At 42.6% G+C, this 21,779-nt stretch overlaps 1 protein-coding gene across 1 annotated transcript in view; it reads left to right on the top strand.

Moving 5' to 3' along the window:
- Positions 1-20,728, top strand: part of LOC118006523 (C-C motif chemokine 28-like) — a 30,194-nt gene extending 9,466 nt beyond the window's left edge. The window contains exons 2-3 of the mRNA XM_034999204.1: positions 14,921-15,047; positions 20,278-20,728. Coding sequence (XP_034855095.1) covers positions 14,921-15,047; positions 20,278-20,470 — 320 coding nt within the window. The 3' untranslated portion in view covers positions 20,471-20,728. The remainder of the gene's footprint in view (positions 1-14,920; positions 15,048-20,277) is intronic.
- The last annotated feature ends 1,051 nt before the right edge of the window (positions 20,729-21,779 follow it).

Here is a 21,779-nt window from a genome sequence, read left to right as displayed (position 1 = left end):
GATAAAAACACAAAATAAGGTGGGTAAGTAAATTTAACCAAAAGGTTAGTGTCACAGTATTAATATCAGAAAAGTAGAATTTAGGCAAAAACTTGCAATAGGACTAGAGGAATGTTACAGAAGGATAAAAAGTATTAGTTCAGGGGTGCCTGGGTGGCTCAGTCATTGAGCGTCTGCCTTTGGCTCAGGTCATGATCCCAGTGTCCTGGGATCGAGCCCCGCATCGGGCTCCCTGCTCCACGGGATGCCTGCTTCTCCCTCTCCCACTCTCCCTGCTTGTGTTCCTTCTCTCCCTATATCTCTCTCTGTCAAATAAATAAATAAAATCTTTAAAAAAATAAAAAAATAAAATTGTAGTAAGGTTGATCCTTGAACATCCCAGGGTTAGGGGCCCCCACCTCACCCTACCCTAATGGAAAGTCCCCACATAACTTGACTCCCCCAAAACTTAATAGCCTACCATTGACAGAAAGCCTTACCAATAACATATTTTGTAGGCTACATGTATTATATACTATGTTCTTAAAGTAAGCCAAAGAAAATGTTAAAATCATGAGGCAAATATATCTAGGTCACTATTTATCAAAAAGAAATCCCTTGGGTGCCTGGGTGGCTCAGTCATTGAGCATCTGCCTTCGGCTCAGGTCATGATCACAGCGTCCTAGGATCTAGGCCCACATCGGGCTTCCTGCTCTGCGGGACGCCTGCTTCTTCCTCTCTCGCTCCCCCTGCTTGTGTTCCCTCCCTCGCTGTGTCCCTGTCAAATAAATAAATAAAATCTTAAAAAAAAAAAAAAAGAAATCCCTTATAGGTGGGCCCACACATTCTAAACCCATGTTGTTCAAGGGTCAACTGTATTTTATTCATCACAAACTTTTTTGTATAAACTTTTATTTTTAAAAGTATTGTCTAAAAATATTATTTAATCTCAATTACTGAGGTTTTTTGCGCACCCATTTAAATTTTGCCCCTGGTGCACCTGGGTGGCTCAGTCCGTTAGGAGTCTGCCTTGGGGGCACCTGGGTGACTCAGTCGTTCAGCGTCTGCCTGCGGCTCAGGTCATGGTCCCAGGGTCCTGGGATCAGCCCCGCATCGGGCTCCCTGCTCGGCGGGAAGCCTGCTTCTCCCTCTCCCACTCCCCCTGCTTGTGTTCCCTCTTTCGGTGTGTCTCTCTCTGTCAAACAAACAAGTCTGCCTTCAGTTCAGGTCAGGATCCTGGGGTCCTGGGATCCTGCCAGTGGCTCCCTGCTCAGTGGGGAGCCTGCTTCTCCCTCTCCCTCTGCCCCTACCTCCTGCTCATGCTCTCTCTCACGCGCGTTCTATCTCAAATAAATAAAATCTTAAAAAAAAAAAAAAAACTGCCTGCAAGGCTAGTGCCTCACTCCAACCCCGGGTGTGGACAGGATACTTGTGCGTATCTGAAAATATAACCCCAAGTGATCTACTGCAAAATCGTAAGAAAAAAATCTGACATAATCTCGACAATAGCGTAAGATTTTTTTTTTTTTAAAGATTTTACTTATTTATTTGAGACAGAGAGAATGAGAACATGAGAGGGAGGAGGGTCAGAGGGAGAAGCAGACTCCCTGCCGAGCAGTGAGCCCGATGCGGGACTCGATCCCGGGACTCCAGGATCCTGACCTGAGCCGAAGGCAGTCGCTTAACCAACTGAGCCACCCAGGCGCCCTAGCGTAAGATTTTTAACATACCCGCATCAGAAACTGATCAATCAAAAACCGACAATTTCCCCGCAGCTCTATGAAGGGCAGGCGTTAGTAGGCCAGGCCGGTGCCGGGCGCTCGGGGCCCTGTCCGGCCACCCAAACGCGTCCCTAGGACTCCGGGGCAGAGGCTGGACTCTGGCGAGCTCCCAGGCCACGCCGAGCAGGTGCAGGCACTTCCTCCAAGCCTTCCCGGAAAAGGCCCGCGCTCGCGGGCGACCATGGCCCCTCCCCTGGGCGTATTCCTTATTCTACGTGGGCCGTTGCTTCCTGAAGGTCCTCTCCCTGCGCCGCGCGCACCACCCACGGGCTAACAGAAAAGTCGCCGGACCGCGCCAGTGGTGCCGAGCCCGTTGCGCACGCGCACAGGCCGGAAGAGCGGCGGGATGTGGCCCCAGTATACGAAGAGAAACACCACCCGCTTCTCGTTGCAGCCGCTCTCTGTCTTGGGCTCTGGCTTGGGCTCCGGTTCCAGCACCAAGTATCCCGCTCCCAGCCTCTCCTACTCCAGCGCCGCCATAACCGCAGACACGTGGGCGCGACAGCCGTAAAGCGCCCCGACGTCGTGCTTTTGTCTTTTCCCCCCTTCTTTGGTTTTGGTTTAGTTTCCTCTGATTTTTCTTTTCTAGGTTTTTGGGTAGAACGCTTAGTTATTTTTCGTGAGTGTGTTTTAAATAAATGCACTTAGGCTAAATTTACATCCCACCCGATATAATAAGTAGTACTTCCGTTTTTTGGAGTAAATATTTTGTGATTTTTTTTTTCTTTAACCTATGAATCGAATACAGTTTTTAGTTTTAAAACATGGTATTTGTAAGTTTATAAATATTTTATATAATATTTAGATCCAAACTTTAAAAAAAATTAAAAATATTTATTTGACAGAGAGAGGGAGAGAGCACAAGCGGGGGGAGCTGCAAGCAGGAGAGGGAGAAGCAGGCTACCCGAGGAGCAGGGAGCCGGATGTGGGGCTCGATCCCAGGACCCCCGGACCATGACCTGAGCCCAAGGCGGAGCGAACGAGGCGCCCCAAGATCCAAACTTTTAAACAGATACTTTGCACAGGAGCCCAAGCTTCACCGGCGGAGCTAACGAGGCGCCCCAAGATCCAAACTTTTAAACGGATACTTTGCACAGGAACCTCCTCTTCAAACACTATTAAGAAGAAGAATTTTAAAAAAAAGCCCTCACTGCAGATAATGCTATATAATTTTGTGATGTAAGGGAGGAAAAAACCCTTTTCCTTCTTCCCTTCTAGGTTCTTGACTGTGGCCCCTGTAACAAAAGACATTAAAAAGGGAAAAAGCGTACAAATCTATGTAAGTTTTAGTTGACATGGGAGCCTTCATAAGGAAAGGAAGACCCAAAGGAGCAGTTTGAGTCAACGCTTATAAAGTTGGACTGAGCGGTAAATTGTGAAAAAGTAACAAGACAAAGGGACTTGGGCTAGGGCGGTTAATCATGAAAGTGACCGGGAAGATGAGGGTTAGTTTAACCGGGGTTGGTTTGTACAGATTTCTCTTCGCCTCAACTTGCCCTGGAGTGCAGTAACACCATCTCACTCCACCCAGAGGAGGGGTGAAGTGCCGCCCTCTGGTGATAAAAATGTCTTTCTTCCTCCAAGTGCAGGGAGGGCACCTTTTACTTAAGAGTTTATCTCCTGCTTTTAGGAAGTTAGAAAGCGGGGCGCCTGGGTGGCTCAGTCTTGGGCGTCTGCCTTCGCTCGTGTCATGATCTCAGGGTCCTGGGATCGAGCCCCGCATCGGGCTCCCTGCTCAGCGGGAGGCCTGCTTCTCCCTCTCCCACTCCCCCTGCTTGTGTTTCCTCTCTTGCTGTGTCTCTGTCAAATAAAATCTTAAAAAAGAAAAAAAGGAAAGGAAAGTTAGAATGCCCTTTTTGCATTGCTGTTTTTTTAAGTTAAGTTTTTAAACTTAAAATCAGTATGCCAGAGTGGCAATTTTTGGGGTGGGGTTTTCTGAATACCTTCAGTGAAAGTAAATTAGAAATTGTAGATGAAATGGACAATTTCTTAGAAAACTAAGATACCAAGATTGACTGGAGAAGGTATAGAAAACCCAAAAAAGCATAACTATTAAAGAAATTAAATCAGAGTTGAACATATTTCCGTCAAATAGACACCAGGCCTGGATGGTTTCAGAGGTTTTACCAAGCACTGGAGGAACAGATAGTCCTCATCTTATTACAAACTCTTCAAATAATAGAATAACAGAGAAAGCTACTCAATGCATTGTTGAGATTAATATAACCTTAACACCCAAAACATTGAAGATTCATATCAGAGGATGAAAGTATGGACTGATCTTGTTTATGAAAATAAATGCAAAAATTTAAACAAATAGCAGATCAAACTCAGAATCATATAAAAATTAATACCTTATGACCAAGTATGGTTTATCCCAGGAGGGCAGGGAAGAAAATAGATTAATCCATCATAGTAATTTAAAATCTTTGTATTGAGTTTACCATGGGCTAAGCACTGTTCTAGGCAACTAGCAAAGTAATGAATTAGAGGAAAAAAGCCTTGGGGTGCCTGGCTGGCTCAGTCTGTAGAGCATTTGACTCTTGTTCTTGGAGTTGTGAGTTCAAGCCCCACATTGGGTGTAGAGATTACTTAAAAAAAATTTTTTTAAATGAAGGAGAAAAAAAGAGGAAAAATGGAGAAAAGTCTTTCATTGCTATATAGGAATTAAGAAGGAAGAGATAAAAACATGTTTACCTAGAAAACCAAAGAATGTCAAATCCAAATGATAATACCTATAAAAAGCTCAGCAAAGTTGCTGGATACAAGATCAACATAAAACAATCCACAGCATTTCTACACATCAAAAATAACTAGAAAAAGTAATTTTTCCAAAAACCACAATAGCATAAAACCTATAAGGTACTTAGGAATATATCTAAGATAAGATATATAACAATATTTTATTATTTTCTTTATAAAGGTCTGGAAGGACATCAAAGAAACCCTGAATAACTAGAGAGATAATTCAACATTTATGGAGGGGAAAACAATATTTTTCAGATGTCCGGTCTCCCAAAATAATAAATAAATTCAGTGTAATTCCAACCAAAATTTCAAAGATTTTGGCAGAACTTAACAAGCAGATTCTAAAATTTATAGGAATGGTAAAGGGCCAAGAATAGTCAAGACAATTTTGAAGAACAAGTTGGGTAAGGGGACTTAATTGTGTTAGGTATTAGGATTGATGAAAAAGTCATCTTAATTGAGAGAGTATGAAACTGATGCAAAGATAGGTAAATAGAGCAACGAAACAAGAGAAAGCCCAGAAACAGCCCTATGTGTATGTGGGAACACGAAGACTTAAGGGGTGTCTACACATCAGTGAGACTGGGCAGTTCCACTGTGGAAAGGCAGCGATCTTGCCAACAGAAGATCCCTCTGTACTGATACAGACAAGAGAACACACTATATTACTGAGTGAGCATTAGCAGATTTACAAGCCTTTTGAAAGTGACTCTGAAGTTAGAACAGAATCGCACACATTTTATACAGGAAACAAGCAAGAATAACTTCTTATCTCCTCAAAAAACAGAGGTTTGCACCTTGTGGCAATCCCCGTACATCCTGTGAGAGACCCTGAGCTAATTCCAGAGGCACGTTTTTACACATCTAGAGGTTCTTTGGCAGTGACCTTAGATATATAGCTATAGTATAACAACTGGAGACTGGGTTTTAATACTTAGGGAAATTTGCCTCTGTTGCAAAAGTTAGGGTAAGAACTCAGACTCACTATGTCTCTAAGGAAACACTCTTAAGAAAGAAGGGAAGGGGAAAATGATCTCTTTGTCTTTTATAAATGGAGAAAATAATTTTTATTTACCTCTATGGTTCTGAGATACTGGTTATCTTTATGCAAACAATTATGTTACTGGCTCACAACATACATAAAATCTGGGTGTAAAAAGCAAAACTTTTTTTTTAATTAGAAAATACGTACTGAACACTAATTATGTCCTGGACACCACGGATATGAAAATGGATAAAGCACCGTCCTTTCAATCAAGGAGTGTAGATTCTAGCAAAGGAAATAGAGCTATAAACCAAAAAATGATGATGAACACCCTATAAAGAAGTAAACACTCTAAAAGAAGTATAGGGCGCCTGGGGGAAGTCTGTTGAGATTTGATGATGGGATCTGATGTCAGGTCCCAAGTCCTCAACTGGCCACCCTAAGCTACGTTTGCGGGGGAAATTGTCCAGAAGGCTGCTTTAGTTAAGGAAAGATTCACACTGGTGGAACTTTAGCCTCAAGCCTGGTGGGCTGGCCTCTGTGGCTGAGAACTGGCAGGCTCAGTTGCTAAAAAACAAAGCTTTTAAAACAAAATGTTATTTTTATGACCTCCAGCTAGATAAGGATTTGCTAAATATGATATAATAGTGAACTATAAAGAAAAACTTTAAACAAAGTTAAAAGATAAGCTACCAAGTGGGAGAAAATAGTATCTAATAAAAAAGATTGGAACCCAAGATATTTTAGAAATTCCTTTAAATAAATAAGGGGAGGGAAACAAACTAAAAACCAAACAAAAAAACTGGTAAAATAGGATTCAGCAATTTAAAGAGGTAATTTAATAGCCAATCATTTCACTCATATGGAAATGGCAAATTTAGGCCACATTGCGATATCATTTCAATCCCACCAGACTGGCAAAATTTTAAAGTGACATTATGAAGTGTTGTGGAGAATGTACAGAAATGGAACTTTAGGGGCACCTGGGTGGCTCAGTCGTTAAGCGTCTGCCTTCGGCTCAGGTCATGATCCCAGGGTCTTGGGATCAAGCCCTGCATCGGGCTCTCTGCTCAGCGGGGAGTCTGCTTCTCCCTCACCCACTCCCTCTGCTTGTCTCTCACTCCCCCTGCTTGTCTCCCACTCCCCCAGGGAGTTCCCTCTCTCGCTGTGTCTCTCTCTGTCACATAAATAAATAAAATCTTTAAAAAAAAAAAAAAAACAGAAATGGAACTTTAATCTACTACAGGTGGGAGTGTAAGTAGGTATAATCACTTTGAGAGCAATTTGCCAGTATCACAGGATAAGGTGCATATTTCCTCTCTGTAGCCTTCTGATTTTAGTCTATGTGCTGCCAAAGCAAGTATATCCTACAACCAACCTAGTGATTCCATGCAGTCTGTTCTCTAGAGCAGTGGTTCTCCAAGAGTGTTCCAGAACTGGCAGAATCAACATCACTTGGGGAGTTGTTAGATGTCCACATTTTCAGGTCTCATCCCAGATTTACTGAATCAGAAACCTAAAGTGGGGGAGAGATTGACAGCAATTGGGTTGAAAAAGCTCTCCAAATGATTCTGATGCACGTTTAATTTTGAGAACCACTGCCTTAGAGAACTTCTCATACAGCCCTGGGGGAGACATAGAAGACCAAGCAAAGCTTAGCTTAAGGTGCCAGACCTTCTGGTATCTGGATTCCAATCCCAGCCCCACCATTTCTTGGACCCCCCCTTTAAGCTGGAGAAAGTTATGTAACTTTTCTTTTTATTAGTGACCCATCTCTGAGATGGGGATAAATATAGTACCTTCGGCATGGAGTTGCTGTGAATGAAGTAATTCACATATGGCAGTGGATGGCCCAGAGTAAGCACTCAACAAATGTAGGCTCTTATTATCATTAGGGTATTTATTGCAGCCCTACTTGTTAACCCTAAAGTATTGAAAACATATTTCTTAAAAGTAAGACTGAAAGCAAGCATGGAAAAGGATTAAAATTGGTAAAATTTGGTTAGTGGGTATATAGGTGTTGTATCATCCTTTGTACTTTTCTAGGTGTTATTTCGCAAGCAAAGAAGAATAGCAGAAGTGTTATTAGTATCCCTCCACACTTAGATTTCTACATAAGATTGTTTAAGTAAATCATGATGTCTTCATTAGAAATGTTTCCATAGAGGTTACTGAACTTGTGTTTTTGGCAGAAGATACAAGGTGATGTGGTCCCAGCACACTTTTCATATCTTCCTCTCATAACTTGCACTCATAATATCTTATAATCCCCACTAAATGTGCATAAATTCTGTCTTTTCCCACTTTTGTGCCTTTATACCCATTCTCATCCACTTTTACAGCCCTATTCAAACTCTCCATCTTTCAAGTTCCCAGCTCAAATGTCACCTCCTTGATAAAGATGTACGTGGATCTGTTATCTTTTCTGCCTCTGAATGTTCCAGATTTGAAAGATGATGCAGGGACGCCTGGGTGGCTCAGTCAATTAAGCATCCGGTTCTTCATTTTGGCTCAGGTCATGATCTCAGGATTGTGAGATCGAGCCCTGCATCTTTCTCCGCGCTGAGCATGGAACCTGCTTAAGACTCTCTCTCTCCCTCTCCCTCTGCCCCCACCCACCTGGCTCATGCTCTCTCTCTCTAAATCTCTAAATGATTCAAACATCGACTTCAATTCACTGAATACACACATCAGATGCTACCCATGGAAACTGTATGGTCCAGGCTTCACTGACCGGTGAATTGGTGAATAGAAATTATGATGTTCTGAGTCCTGGCCTTCTTCCCTAGTCAGTCATTACAGGGTTTTCCCCAGGATCCGCAATACAAATATTCTTGATAATTCTCAAATTACGGGTCATAGAGAAGGGTCTTTCCCTCTAGGAGTCTGGGAAAGGTGGTCTGAAGTGATGAAGGATAGCTGGAAGGCAGGCAGGCAGGCAGGTAGGGACAAGGGACCCCCGCCCTAAGAGGAAACCACCCTGAAAAGGATTTTACTTCACCCTGGAAGGAGCCTTCCACCCTTTCCCATGTGATAGACAGATGACAAAAACCTGATTGGATGGCAGGTGCATGGAGGGTTAATCAGATGAAAACAGCCCGCCAACAAGCCCATAAGGACCCCTAGACTTAGAAACTCCGGTGGCAACCCTCTCGGGTCTCCTTCCTCTTGAGGAGCTTTATACTATCGCTCAATAAACTTTACTATCGCTCAGTAAACTGCTTTGCTGCCCACAGCTCTTCGTCTGGTCTACCTCTTCATTCTTTGAAGCGGTGTGACCAAGAACTGTGGGCAATGAAGGAGAAGGAAATCCTGTAACAATAGGTTCGAGAGGCTGACCTCTCACGTAATCAGTGCCCCTACCTGCAGGTTTTTGTGCCTCTGCTGGGCAGCCGCTGTTGACCCACTGCCTACCCACCGGTGGGTCCCTTTTCCCCAGAGGAATGACCTTAGGACAGCACGGAAGTGCATCTACTGTTCTCATAAATCACCTCTCCAAAGAGATTCCCAGATGGAGCTGTTAGGCCAACACATTCTGGAGTGTCCTTTCCTTTTTTTTTTAAAGATTTTATTTATTTATTTGACAGAGACACAGCGAGAGAGGGAACACAAGCAGGGTGAGTGGGAGAGGGAGAAGCAGGCTTCCCGCTGAGCAGCGAGCCCGATGCGGGGCTCGATCCCAGGACCCTGGGATCATGACCTGAGCCGAAGGCAGACGCTTAACGACTGAGCCACCCAGGCGCCCCTGGAGTGTCCTTTCCAAAGCAAAGATGCATGTCTGGGGCAGTTAGGAAGGGGGGTGGGTGTGGAGCAGAAAAAGCCTCACAATAAACCGAAGATCATTGCTTGTTCACACTTCTGGGCCCTGCAGTTTTACTAAGCCCACTCTGCAAGACTTTTTTTATTTGCAATAATTTTCTTCCCATATTTCCCTCGGGGAACCCCTACTCCATTAGACAGTCTGTCTGTGTAAACTCCAGCTTGGGAACAAAAGCAGGTTCTTTCCCGTGGGATTCCTTGCTTTATGCAGTTGTAGACCAGGGTGGTGTTTTGGGGAAGGCTTAGCTTTCTAATCTCATATCAGCTTGCTTTCCCAACCAAGTAACTGTATCAATTGGATTAAAACTATGTAAATGCGGGGCACCTGGGTGGCTCAGTCATTAAGCGTCTGCCTTCGGCTCAGGTCATGATCCCAGGGTCCTGGGATCGAGTCCCGCGTCGGGCTCCCTGCTCTGCGGGAAGCCTGCTTTTCCCTCTCCCGCTCCCCCTGCTTGTGTTCCTGCTCTTGCTATGTCTCTCTCTGTCAAAAAAATAAATAAAATCTTAAAAAAAAAAAAACTACGTAAATGCGGAAGAAATGTCACCTGATCCCTTTTCTCAACCTTATTGTCATCTCTAAATCTTTCCTATCTGGAAATTCTGGATCATCACTGAAATAGAGGGAGTTGCTGACCACTCTGAAATGGAAATATTCTGACAGGAGGCCGAATGAAAAAACCTGTAGGAGGCGCTGTTCCCCAGAATAATCTTAACATTGACCCAGTCTGAACTGCCCCGGTAACAGTTTTGGTTGCCTGACTTTTTGAGCACTCTTCAAAGGATTCCATCTCTCTTGGTTTTTTTATATTTCCAGCTGCCTCAGGAGGGCACCAGTCACTTCTGCCAACATGTAATAAATCTGGCCTGCCTCTTGCCTTTTGATAGTTAATCCAGTTTAGATTAAAGGATCTCCAGGTGTGTCCATCCTACCTTAACATAGGAGAAATATAATCTAGTTTACTAAGTGCATATAGGTCCTGGGTGCTTTTCTGGCTTAAAACTATTCCTTGAATTGATGTCACCACTCAGATAACTCAAATTCCTAATCACACAGGTTTGCCTATGATTCTTAATTCCCACGATGCTTCTGAAAGTCCATTTCATATTTTATAGCTGCTCGGGTCAAAACTAATAGCAGGGTTCTGAGTATTAGCTCTCTGAAGCTAGTAACTCTTCATCATTCTACTCCCAGGGCTAGCATAGTGATTCACTATATAAGAACTTATAAGTATATATATATAGAGAGAGAGATCACTCTATAAGAATTCACCTGTAATTCTTACATAGTGAGATGATGAATGAATGGATGGCTACATGAATAAACCCAAAACTTTGGGATATCAAACTTGACTTGGAGAATAGGAAGCACAGCGTAGCTAAATAAGCAATTAGTTTTAAGAAATAAATTCATTAATAAATGTAAGGACAACCAATGTTCTGTTCTCCTATAGCACTTAAAAAATGGAAATATAATTCACATACCATAAAATTCAACATTTTAAAGTGTACAATTCAGTGGTTTTTAGTATATTCACAGATTTGTACAACCATCACTACTATCCAATTCCAACACGTTTCATTAACCCCAGAAGAGACCATGCACCTGCTAGCAGTCACTCCCCATTCCCGCCTGCCCCCAACCCCTGGCTACAACTAATCTGCTTTCTGTCTCTGTGGATTTGCCTCTCCTGGACATTTCCTATAAATGGAATTGTATACTATGCGGCCTTTTGAATCTGGCTTCTTTCACTTGTAACCTCATTCCACTTTGACCATCAATCTGTTAACATTTGTTTTGCTGTGTTGTGACTATTTGTTGACCTCCCTGCCTCCCACCGGACTATTAAATATCACAAGGACAGAAACTATGCCTTGTTTATTTCAACATTTCTAATGCAGAGTTCAGGACCTGGCACAGAGCAGACACTCAGTAAATGTTTGCTTTTCCCATTCTGGTGAATCTGGTTGTTTGGTGCTTGGGTATTCCTCTCTGGACATATGCATAACATTGCATAACAATGCAATATGCATATATTATATGCATAACAAAATGAAAAGCCCCTTACTTGGTCTAGATTGAGAGGAAAGAGGCAGATCCTTGCGGCATGACATGGCTTGCACTGGGAAAGGTAAACATTTTCCTCATTTGGGCTGCTGCAGACTTGCTTGACAGGTAAATTAAAACAAGTGAGGCTAAGCAGGACCATTAATGCTCTGTATCATTTATGTGGATATATTTCAACTATATGAATTCAAATTAGTGGCTTAAAAGTTATTGAGGGGCATGTGGGATGCCAACCTTGTCTTCCCTACTTAGAGTTAATTTTTCTAATTTTCTGTGTTTCTATAGTAGGACTTGGTTCAGATTTCCATAACAGTGGAGGTTTAAAAAAATAGAAATATTGCATGCCTGTTGAAAACTGGCCCCCTCTCTAGAAGTAGTTTTTGCTTATATATTTGGGCATATATATTTCCATAATTTTTCCTTTGTGTATGTGTCACATTCTTTTATAAAAATGGGATCATTTACAGTTCTTGGACTGAAACTTGCTTCTCTCACTTAACAATAAATTATGGGCATTCATTTATCTTAGTGTATATATCCATATATACCTCATCCTTTATTCCATTTGGATGTACTATTACTTATTTAACTCTTGGTAGACATTTAGGTGGGCTCTAATGTTTTGCTATAGTGAACAGCTGTGCACCTGTCTTTAAGTCTTGTGGGAGTCTTTTGGAAGGACAGAATTCCAGAAGTACAATTGTAGTGGGCCAAAAGGATTGTATCCTAAGCATTTAGTTCCAAATGTGCCTCCTCTACTATAGCCCCTTGAGGACAGGGACATACTATTTTATTTATTCTTGTACCTCCTACTTACTGGTATTGTGCCTGGAACATTTTAACTGCTCAATAAATGTTGTTGAATAATTGAATAAGTGAATAAATGAGTAATAATGAAAGTTTTGATGCTCAAAGAGTAGGACACATAAACATTTTTTTAAGTCACATAAACATTTTTTTTTTAAGATTTTATTTATTTACTTGACAGAGAGAGACACAGCGAGAGAGGGAACACAAGCAGGGGTAGTGGGAGAGGGAGAAGCAGGCTTCCTGCAGAGCAGGGAGCCCGATGCGGGGCTCGATCCTAGGACTTTGGGATCATGACCTGAGGTGAAGGCAGATGCCTAACAACTGAGCCACCCAGGCACCCCTCACATAAACATTCTTAATTTCATAATCAGCTCCTTCTCTACTCCATTGTTGTGAGTGACCTGATGTTTCCATGTGGACAAAGCATGGATATAGAGATCTTCCCCTATCCTAAGGGCAGATACCTCTGTTGCTTAGAGCTGACACTGTGGAGGGATCTAAACATTTCTTTTAGCACCTAATTCAGTGGCTAACTTCTGTTATGAGGCTGACATCTGCAGCCACTATTGGCTGTAATTTCTGAAAAATACTTTTAAAATTTACTACCTGCTTGGTGGAATGGGAAGCGTAGGAGACTACTGTGTGCATGAGGCCCGTAGGGATCTGCAGATACACGTTTTAGTAGGGGATTGGATTTCCTTTCATATTTGTGTTGCCCTCCTTACATCAGGGGAACATAAGCTCCTCCTAGCTTGACCTCCTTCTCTAGTCACTCCCCACCTTAATGCATCTTGCTTATCATTGCAAGATGGATTTTCCTAAAATCCTTCTCCTTTCCCAAATCTCTAATGGTCCCCATTTCATAAAAACTAACCCTCCTTAGATTCACATTCAGGGCCTCAGTAGTGTGATCTCAGTCTATCTTTTGAACCAAATCTCCCATCGCTCACCTTCCTAACTACCCAGTTCAGATGAAGTGGTTGATTTTTCTCCAGACCCTCAATGCATCTTGGGCTTTTCTGTCTCAGAATTCTTGACCATGCACTTCCTTTAGTATTGACAAGTTGTCTTCGTTTTTCTCCACCCGTCCAAATCCTTAAAGATTCATCCGAGTCCTTCCCTGGTAGGAAACGCAAACCTGCTCCAGGGGCCCATGTGGTCCTTCTCTTCTAAACTCTGTGGGACACTCTGTCCACCTCACTTCTTTCATCTCTTCACTGGTTTTGTGTCTTTGTCTGTACTTAATGTTTTATCTTCCCCAAATACAATGTAAGTTCTGGAAGGGAGAGACATGTCTTGTCCCACGTCTGCAATCACAAAGCCCTTAGTAAGTTTCTGCCCCTTGCTTGGGTGGATTGGCATTCTGTTTCTCTGGAATCTAAAAAGAGAGCCAGGCATGATGTAATGAGCACTGGGTGTTATATGCAACTGATGAATCACTGAACTCTACCTCTGAAACTAATAATATACTATATGTTAATTAATTGAATTTAAATAAAATAAAATAAAAAAAGAAGAGAGCCAGGCCATTATTTGTTTGTTGTTTTTGTTTTTTAAATGCCAGTATAATTAACAGACAATGTTATATTAGTTTCAGGTGTACAATATAGTGATTCAACACTTCCATGCATCACCCGGTGCTCATCGCAAGTGCCCTCCTTCATCCCCATCACCTATTTTACCCAGCCCCACACCCATCTCCCCTCTGGTAACCATCAGTTTGTTCTCTATAGTCAAGAGTCTGTTTCTTGGCTTGCGCCTCTCTCTCTTCCTTCCTTCCTTTCTCCTTCCTTCCTTTTTTTTACCTTTGCTTCTTTGTTTTGTTTCTTAAATTCCACATATGAGTGAAATCATGTGGTATTTCTCTTTCTCTGACCAACTTATTTCACTTAGCATTATACTCTCCGGCTCTATCCATGTTGTTGCAAATGGCAATATTTCATTCTTTTTGATGGCTGAATAATGTTCCAACACACACACACACACACACACACACACACACACACTCTCTCTCTCTCTCTCTCTCTCCATCTTCTTTATCCATTCATCTATTGATGGATACTTGGGCTGCTTCCATAATTTGGCTATTGTAAATAATGCTGCTATAAACACAGGGTTACATGTATCTCTTTGAATTAGTGTTTTTGTATTTTTTGGGTAAATACCCAGTAGTGTGATTACTGGATTATAAGGTAGTTGTATTTTTTACTTTTTGAGGAACCTCCATACTGTTTTCCAGAGTGGCTGCACCAGTTTGCATTCCCACCAACAGTGCATGAAGATTCCTTTTTCTCCACATCCTCAGCGACACTTGTTGTTTCTTGTGGTATTGATTTTAGCCATTCTGACAGGTGTGAGGTGATATCTCATTGTGGTTTTGATTTGCATTTCCCTGATGATCAGTGCTTTTGAGCATCTCTTCATGTGTCTGTTGGCCATCTGTGTGTCTTCTTTGGAGAAATGTCTGTTACTGTCTTCTGCACATTTTTTATTTGGATTATTGGTTTTTTTTTTTAAGATTTTATTTATTTATTTGAGAGAGAGAGAGTGAGAGAGAGCCCAAGAGGGGGTAGGGTCAGAGGGAGAAGCAGACTCCCTACTGAGCAGGGAGCCCGACGTGGGACTCAATCCCGGGACTCTGGGATCATGACCTGAGCCGAAGGCAGTCACTTAACCAACTGAGCCACCCAGGTACCCTGCAAGATGTAACATTTTCTTTCTTTCTTCTTTCAGCCATACTTCCCATTGCCTCCAGCTGTTGCACTGAGGTTTCTCATCATGTCTCCCGAAGGCTTCTGGAGAGAGTGAATCTGTGCCGCATCCAGAGAGCCGACGGGGACTGTGACTTGGCTGCTGTCATGTGAGCACTCTTCCGCAGGGAGGGTCTAAACCTGTCCAGGGATCCTTTCTCAGCCCGTGTGCAGTAGGCTGCACAGGCATTGCCTGCTGTGCAGCATACAAGGAATCATTCAAACAAGGGAGGGGAGAGTAAATATTCCACCTTCTTTCTGGCCCCAGGCTCCCCAGAGTGAGCACACGGTGTCTCAGAAGGGGCATGTCCATAACCCCACGTTTGCCTCCGCTGCCCCCACTGCAGTGTGGGATTCAGGATAAACACCTTCAGTCACTGGACAGTGTGTATGACTTTCCCAAGCAACACCAGGGACCTTCTGAGTGAGAAAACAAAACAAAAATGAAAACAGAAGGTGTCTCTGTTCTATTTTCTGGCTTTACCTGTAGCTTTTTCCAGGCAAGTTAATGGGTTGCTGTCATTTTTTACTCTCTGAATGCATCAAGAGTGTATACAAGGTTCAAGGAGAAGTAGAGAGATGTCTGTACCTGTCACATGCAATCAAGCACAAATGCCCATCTTTGCTCTTGATTCTGGGCTGTTGGCTCATGGTGAACCCTTTTCAAGCTTACCTCTGGCTCAGTTATTAAACACTTTAGATTTCTGGAACGGCTTGGTGGCTCAGTTGTTGAGTGTCTGCCTTCAGCTCAGGTCATGATCCTGGGGTCCTGGGATCAAGCCCAGCGTCGGGCCCCCCGCTCAACGGGGAGTCTGCTTCTCCCTCTGCCCCTTCCCCAGCTCACACTTTCTCTCAAATAAATAAATAAAATCTTAAAAAAAAAAAAAACCTTTAGATTTCTGTGTTCTTCATATCCCCATAGAAACTTTAAAATCTGAAATGCATTGGAATGTAGCAAATCTGGATTCTGACAACAATACTGTGAGAAAGGCATAAATTATCTCCATGTCACGCAAGATAAAGCTGTGCCTGAGGAGTATATAGTTAACTTGGTGACATACAGCTAGAGAATTGCAGAGATGGGCTAGGAACCAGGTCTTGTCGTTCAGAACACCATATACTTCAAAGATCTCTCAAAAGTGATGGTGGGACCCACCATAAAATGCTCTCCCCAAACTTCATTTTATCTGGCACCTTCAAATCATAAGGACAGTGTATTAGGCATCTCTCTGGTGTGCTGGTTTTAACACCACTTATGGCTACAGGGGATGCTAGTGAGCCATTTGGTATTCCCTTCTTGGGGCTACAAATAAACCTACTGCTTATGCCTGAGTTCCTGAGTCACTGAGAAGCCTCTTTATTTATTCAATGAATTCAACAAGTAGTTATTGATTAACGTTTCTGTACCAAGCACCATTCTATCTCATCTTGTGCTGGGGATGCAGCAGCAACCAAATGGACTCTGCCCTCCTAGAGTCTCCAGTGACTCTATTCAGCTGAGTCCTGCAGACCATTCTCTGAGATTTAAGGTCCATTTTTCCCCCTTTCGGAGGGATCCACCTATTACCCAACTTTGAGAAACACTGCTCCAAGATAAAATTCTTAGAAGTTCAGAGGAAGAGTTTGTAAGATGTCCACTGATAGATTTCCTTCAGGTCAGGGGGCGGTGAACTCCCTGAAATTAGTGGGTCTGAATGTATGAGCATTGTTTTCTGAGGAGAAGGTTCACAGATTTTATAAGATCCACAAAAAGATCGTAGATATGATATAGTTTAAAAATCACAATTGGGAGGGGAGCACCTGGGTGACTCAGTCAGTTAAATGTCTAACTCTGGATTTTGGCTCAGGTTATGATCTCAGGGTCGTGAGATCAAGCCCCACATCAACATGGAGCTTACTTGAGATTCTCTCTCCCTCTCTCTCTGCTCCCCCAACCCCCACCCGCGCTCTTTTTCTTAAAAAAAAAAAAAAATCACACTTGGGGTTAGATGTACAGAGGAAGATAATTCTGGCTCAAACTTTTAATGAGCATGAGTGTCTATGTGGCAGGAGGGTAAGGATTGAGGACTCTGCTTCTCCTCAGTTCCTGTTACCACACTGGATCCACTGGCTTAGGTGGTTTACACTGGAAACCAGTGGTTCCTATAGCAATCCAGGGAGCACTTACTAATGAGGTACTTTCTGGGGGTCGCTTCAAGTTCCCAATTTCTTTGAGAAACTCTCTTACTACATGGCCGAGATTCTAACAGTCTTTTATTTAATCTTAATAAATTAGTGTTGGTAATAGCTGGAGAGTGAAAATCCGTAGGCAGTTCATGGATAGACAGTACTCTGGAGAATTGGAAACATCTCGACGTTTGTGTCAGGTCTACCTACCTATCTTCCTGGCTACTCTCAGAAACACCAAATGCTCAGCTGTCTCTTCTGGCACACGTCTCCCTGGCACACGTCACCTCAGACCGTAGGAGGCTTTGAACTTGTAAGGGATCCCATGGGACTCCCAGGAAGGCATGGGGAAAGAAGGAGAGGAAGTTTCTCTCTGTATGTAAGAGTAAGAACAGATCCTGGGAATTAGCAGGGATGCCATTGGTAACAGGATTTTCAGGGAAAAAGGTATAGGAAGAGAAATGATATAAGTTCTCATTTTGATAAGGGAAAATATTTTTAAAAATATGACTTTTCATTTTAAAAAGCACTTAATTTTAATTAAAGGGAAACCATGAAGTCAATCACTTGGATCTAAAAATGATTTATTCAAGTACAGATTTTTAGATACAGAAAACATTGCAAGTGTTGGAAATATGACTCCCCCAAAGCATGTATTATTAACCACAACTAACAGATATAAATGAGCTTATAGTGAGCTCACTAGATTTTTTCCTTTTCCTTTTCTGCCTAGAATAGCTCCTTTGTTTCACACCCTATAGATGATCATTGTAATTTTTGTTCTCTGAGAGGGGAGTTTGCTTGTTTAAACCCTTCTACAGCGACTTCATTAAAGAGCTTCTGGTTATTTCTTAACATAAACACAGTGCAGAGTTGTTTATCTTGGGCAGAGGGCTGAGGTTTTTGAAACACAAATATCTGTTGGGAAGAAAACTTGGAGTTCTTAAATAAAGTTATCTGGGAAGCTTGAGCATTTTTTGAAAAGTGATTGTTGAGGGGCTGCTCTGCTAGGGGAAGGGGTAAAGAAATCAGGTTCAGGGGACAGGTTTGATCTCTGTGGTAGGGCCACCCCCGTAGGTCCCTGGGACCGTCTCTAGCTACTCTCTTTTGGGCAAAAGAATCAGGGGATCAGCCTTATGGTTTCTCAGAGCCCAAACTCTCCACCAAGAGACACACAACAGGCTGGGTCAGCGCCCAGCAGAATACTGTGGAGTCGGGGGCGGGGGTGGGGTGGGGGGGGGGGGGGGGGGAGTGTGGGATAGGCCACCTCCTGGTCCAACATTACCTCATCTCTTTTTATCCTGATGATGGAGTACACGGGGGATACAAGTACAAGTTTAAGCAGGCTTTAAACTTTAAGATTTGAAAACATCCTAGCATCTTGGATTTGGGAGCTGTGTTCTGCTAGCTGCTTTTCCCCCTTGTATTACCTTGAGAGCTTGAGGCCCCACGGGGCAGGCCTTTGCAAAGGGTGCTGCACGGTACCTGTTGCCCGTTTTCTTATGGCTCCCCCCCCCCCCCCCCCCCCCCCCCCCCCCCCCCCCCGTGGCCCTCTGTCCGCGCTGCCCCCATCCAGGGCTCACCTTCAGCTTCAGGGCCCGTGCCCCTCCCTGAAGCTCCTCATTCCTCACGGACTGAGGGAGTCAAGCGCTAGTTCCCTCCTGTGAACCCTGTGGGCTTAACTGGAGGTCAGTGGAGTCTTTCTCCACTGGATGTCTGCTCAGGTTCTTGCTGGCACCACAGGGAAAGGAAGCGTTTTAGTCCTTTGGGAAGGATAGGAGTTTCAACTCTTTTTTTTCTTCCCCACTGAGCACTCCCGCCGGGTTCTCTCCTCTAGCAGCCAAAGGCAAACCCAACTGGCCGCAGGAGCGGGACCTTTCCTGTGGAAGACCTCTCAGTGTGAGACACTTAGCGAATGTATTGTCCTCCTATCAAGAAGCCTCACTTCTTTCAAATTAATATTCCCACAGGCTGGCTTTATTTTGCTTAAGCTCATTGAGGCCTTTCGCAGCTTTTCCCCTCATTTCAAGAGTCCCCATATTAGCGGATGAGTCCTCTCGGGTCATCTGGAGAAATGGCAACCTACCCTCTATCCCTCGGGGATCCCCCCCATGCAGTAACAGGGGCAGGGGTTCCTTGTATCCAGACACAGAATGTTGTCTATGTAGAGCCAGCAGGATCTGTGACATTTAGTTAGAGCTGGATGGCACCTGGGGGCAAATTAAAAGTCACAATATCTTTTGTAACAAGAAATTCTTCCAGTTCCTAGAAATTGTGAATGCTACTTTGTGGTTGTTTCACCCCAAGGTAAAAATTTAAAACATGAAAACACTTGAGAAGGGGTGTGAATCTATAATATATTAAAATCTTATCAAACACCTAGAACATTTTAGTTGATTGTTTCGTTTAAAACAAAACCAGACTGTTTTTATTTTGAACAATTTTCACTTCATATCTATAACTAATTACTGAATTCCTACTGTGAACAAGGCCCTTTTTCAAGACAATTCCAGACTGTTCCTCCTTCAAGAAGCATCACACCCCAGAACAAGGAGAAGGTTTAAAACAAAAAGTCATACAAAAACAGCATAAGCTAAGTCCTAGAGGAGAGATAATACTGAGAGACCCAAAGGGAAAACAGGGCATTTAGCTGAGAGAATCTAGAAAAACTGCACAGAGATGTTTGAGGTGGGCCGTGAGGTGTGAGTTGATTTTGTTGGGTGAAGCTCTGGGTCAGGAAGACCATTGTTTTCCCTTGGTTTCCCTCCTTCCCCTCATTCCTGCCCTCCTCCTCCTTCTTTTTTTTTTTTTAAATTTTTATTTATTTATTTGACAGAAAAAGAGAGGGAAAGGACAAGTAGGCAGAGCGAGAGGGAGAAGGAGGCTCCCTGCTGAGCAAGGAGGCTGATGCGGGGCTCGATCCCAGGACCATGGGATCATGACCTGAGCTGAAGGTAGACGCTTAACCAACTGAGCCACCCAGGTGCCCCTCTTCCTCCTCCTTTTAACGCTGCCATCTGAGGAACCGCGGGCAACAGGATAGTGAGGATTCAGCCATGGGCTCCACGGCTTTAGGACCCAGTCTTGTATCTCAAAGTGGGAACTGCCTCTGAGTCACTAAGTTTTTACTTCGACTTTCCATCAGTGACTTTGTTTATCTTCCCTCCTTGGCAGCCTTCACGTCAGGCGCAGAAGAATCTGTGTCAGCCCGCACAGTCATGTTATTAAGCAGTGGATGAAAGAACAAACAGCCAAGAAAGACGCTAAGGGCAACTTCTGCCACAAGAAGAAACATGCCGGTCAGAGGAAAAGTAAAGGGGCACATCAGGGGAAACCAGAAATCCACAGCCATGAAAGTTCTTATTAAAGTGTTTGCAAACGAACCTACACAGACAGTTCCTCAACTGGACTTGGCCATGGTTGCTTATAAATTTATCTCGTGAATGTTCCTTATTGGGAGTCAACAGGGCAAAACAAACTATACGTCTTAAAGGAAAAATTATACAGGATACAAATGTAGCCAATAATATACTCATCTGAAAATGAAATGAAAAGATCGTACTTCTCTTTATATCCTATTTTAAGAGCAGCATACAGATCTAATTTCTCCCAACTTTTATTATGAAGGTTTGCAAACCTACAGAGAAGTTGAAAGATTGGCACAATGAACACTTGTATACCTTTCACGTAGATTAATAATTGTTAATATTTTGCCACATTTGTTTTCTCTCTCTTTTCTCTCTTTGCATGCACGTGTGTATAAAACATTTTATATATAAATACATATTTTTTTTTGCGAAACCGTTTGAGAGTAAGTTGCAAATGTCGTGATACTTCTAACTTTTTTTTAGTGTTACAACTTGACATCCCTAAGAATAAAGACCTTTTGTATATAATCACACTATCAGCTTTATACCTAAATATATATACCTAATATATATTAGGTATTTTTATTTTGAACAATTTTCACTTCATATCTATAACTAATTACTGAATTCCTACTGTGAACAAGGCCCTTTTTCAAGACAATTCCAGACTGTTCCTCCTTCAAGAAGCATCACACCCCAGAACAAGGAGAAGGTTTAAAACAAAAAGTCATACAAAAACAGCATACCTAATATATATTAGGTATATATATTAGGAATATATATATTTAATTTTTAAATTAAATTAAATTTTAATTTAATTTTTCCCCAACTATTTCCAGAGTATAATTTTTGTATAGTTTTTTTAATCAATCAAGGTTCACATATTGCAATTAATTCTTATATTTCTTTAATAACTTTTACTCTAAGAAAGTCCCCCCCTGCTTTTTTTCTTTTTGCTTTCTTTCCATGGCTCAAACTTTTTAAAAGAGAGTCTAGGGCAGAATCTGTTCCACATTCTGGGTTTGCCTGTTTCCTCATGACCACGTTCAGGTTTAACAGTTTCAGTAAGAATGCTTTCTGTGTGAATTTGTGTATTTCTTATTGCATTATTTAGAGTTTGTAAACATTGGAGGGGAAACCATTTTCTACATAGAACAGTTTTAGCTGCATATCATTTTAATATCACATCTAGTTTGAGTAACTACCATTGTTGGATTGATAAACCCTGATGCTGAAAAAAAAAAGTCTGCTTTGCTCAGAGAGCCATCTGGCTCCCACAGTGAGTTCTTAGTGCACTAGGAAGGATCC

Source organism: Mirounga leonina, unplaced genomic scaffold (genome assembly GCF_011800145.1).
Source record: "Mirounga leonina isolate KUSES-001 unplaced genomic scaffold, KU_Mleo_1.0 Mir_97, whole genome shotgun sequence".
In the NCBI taxonomy this organism is placed as follows: domain Eukaryota; kingdom Metazoa; phylum Chordata; class Mammalia; order Carnivora; family Phocidae; genus Mirounga; species Mirounga leonina.
Note: the sequence above shows the minus strand (reverse complement) of the source record. Positions and strands in the feature narration are given on the sequence as shown.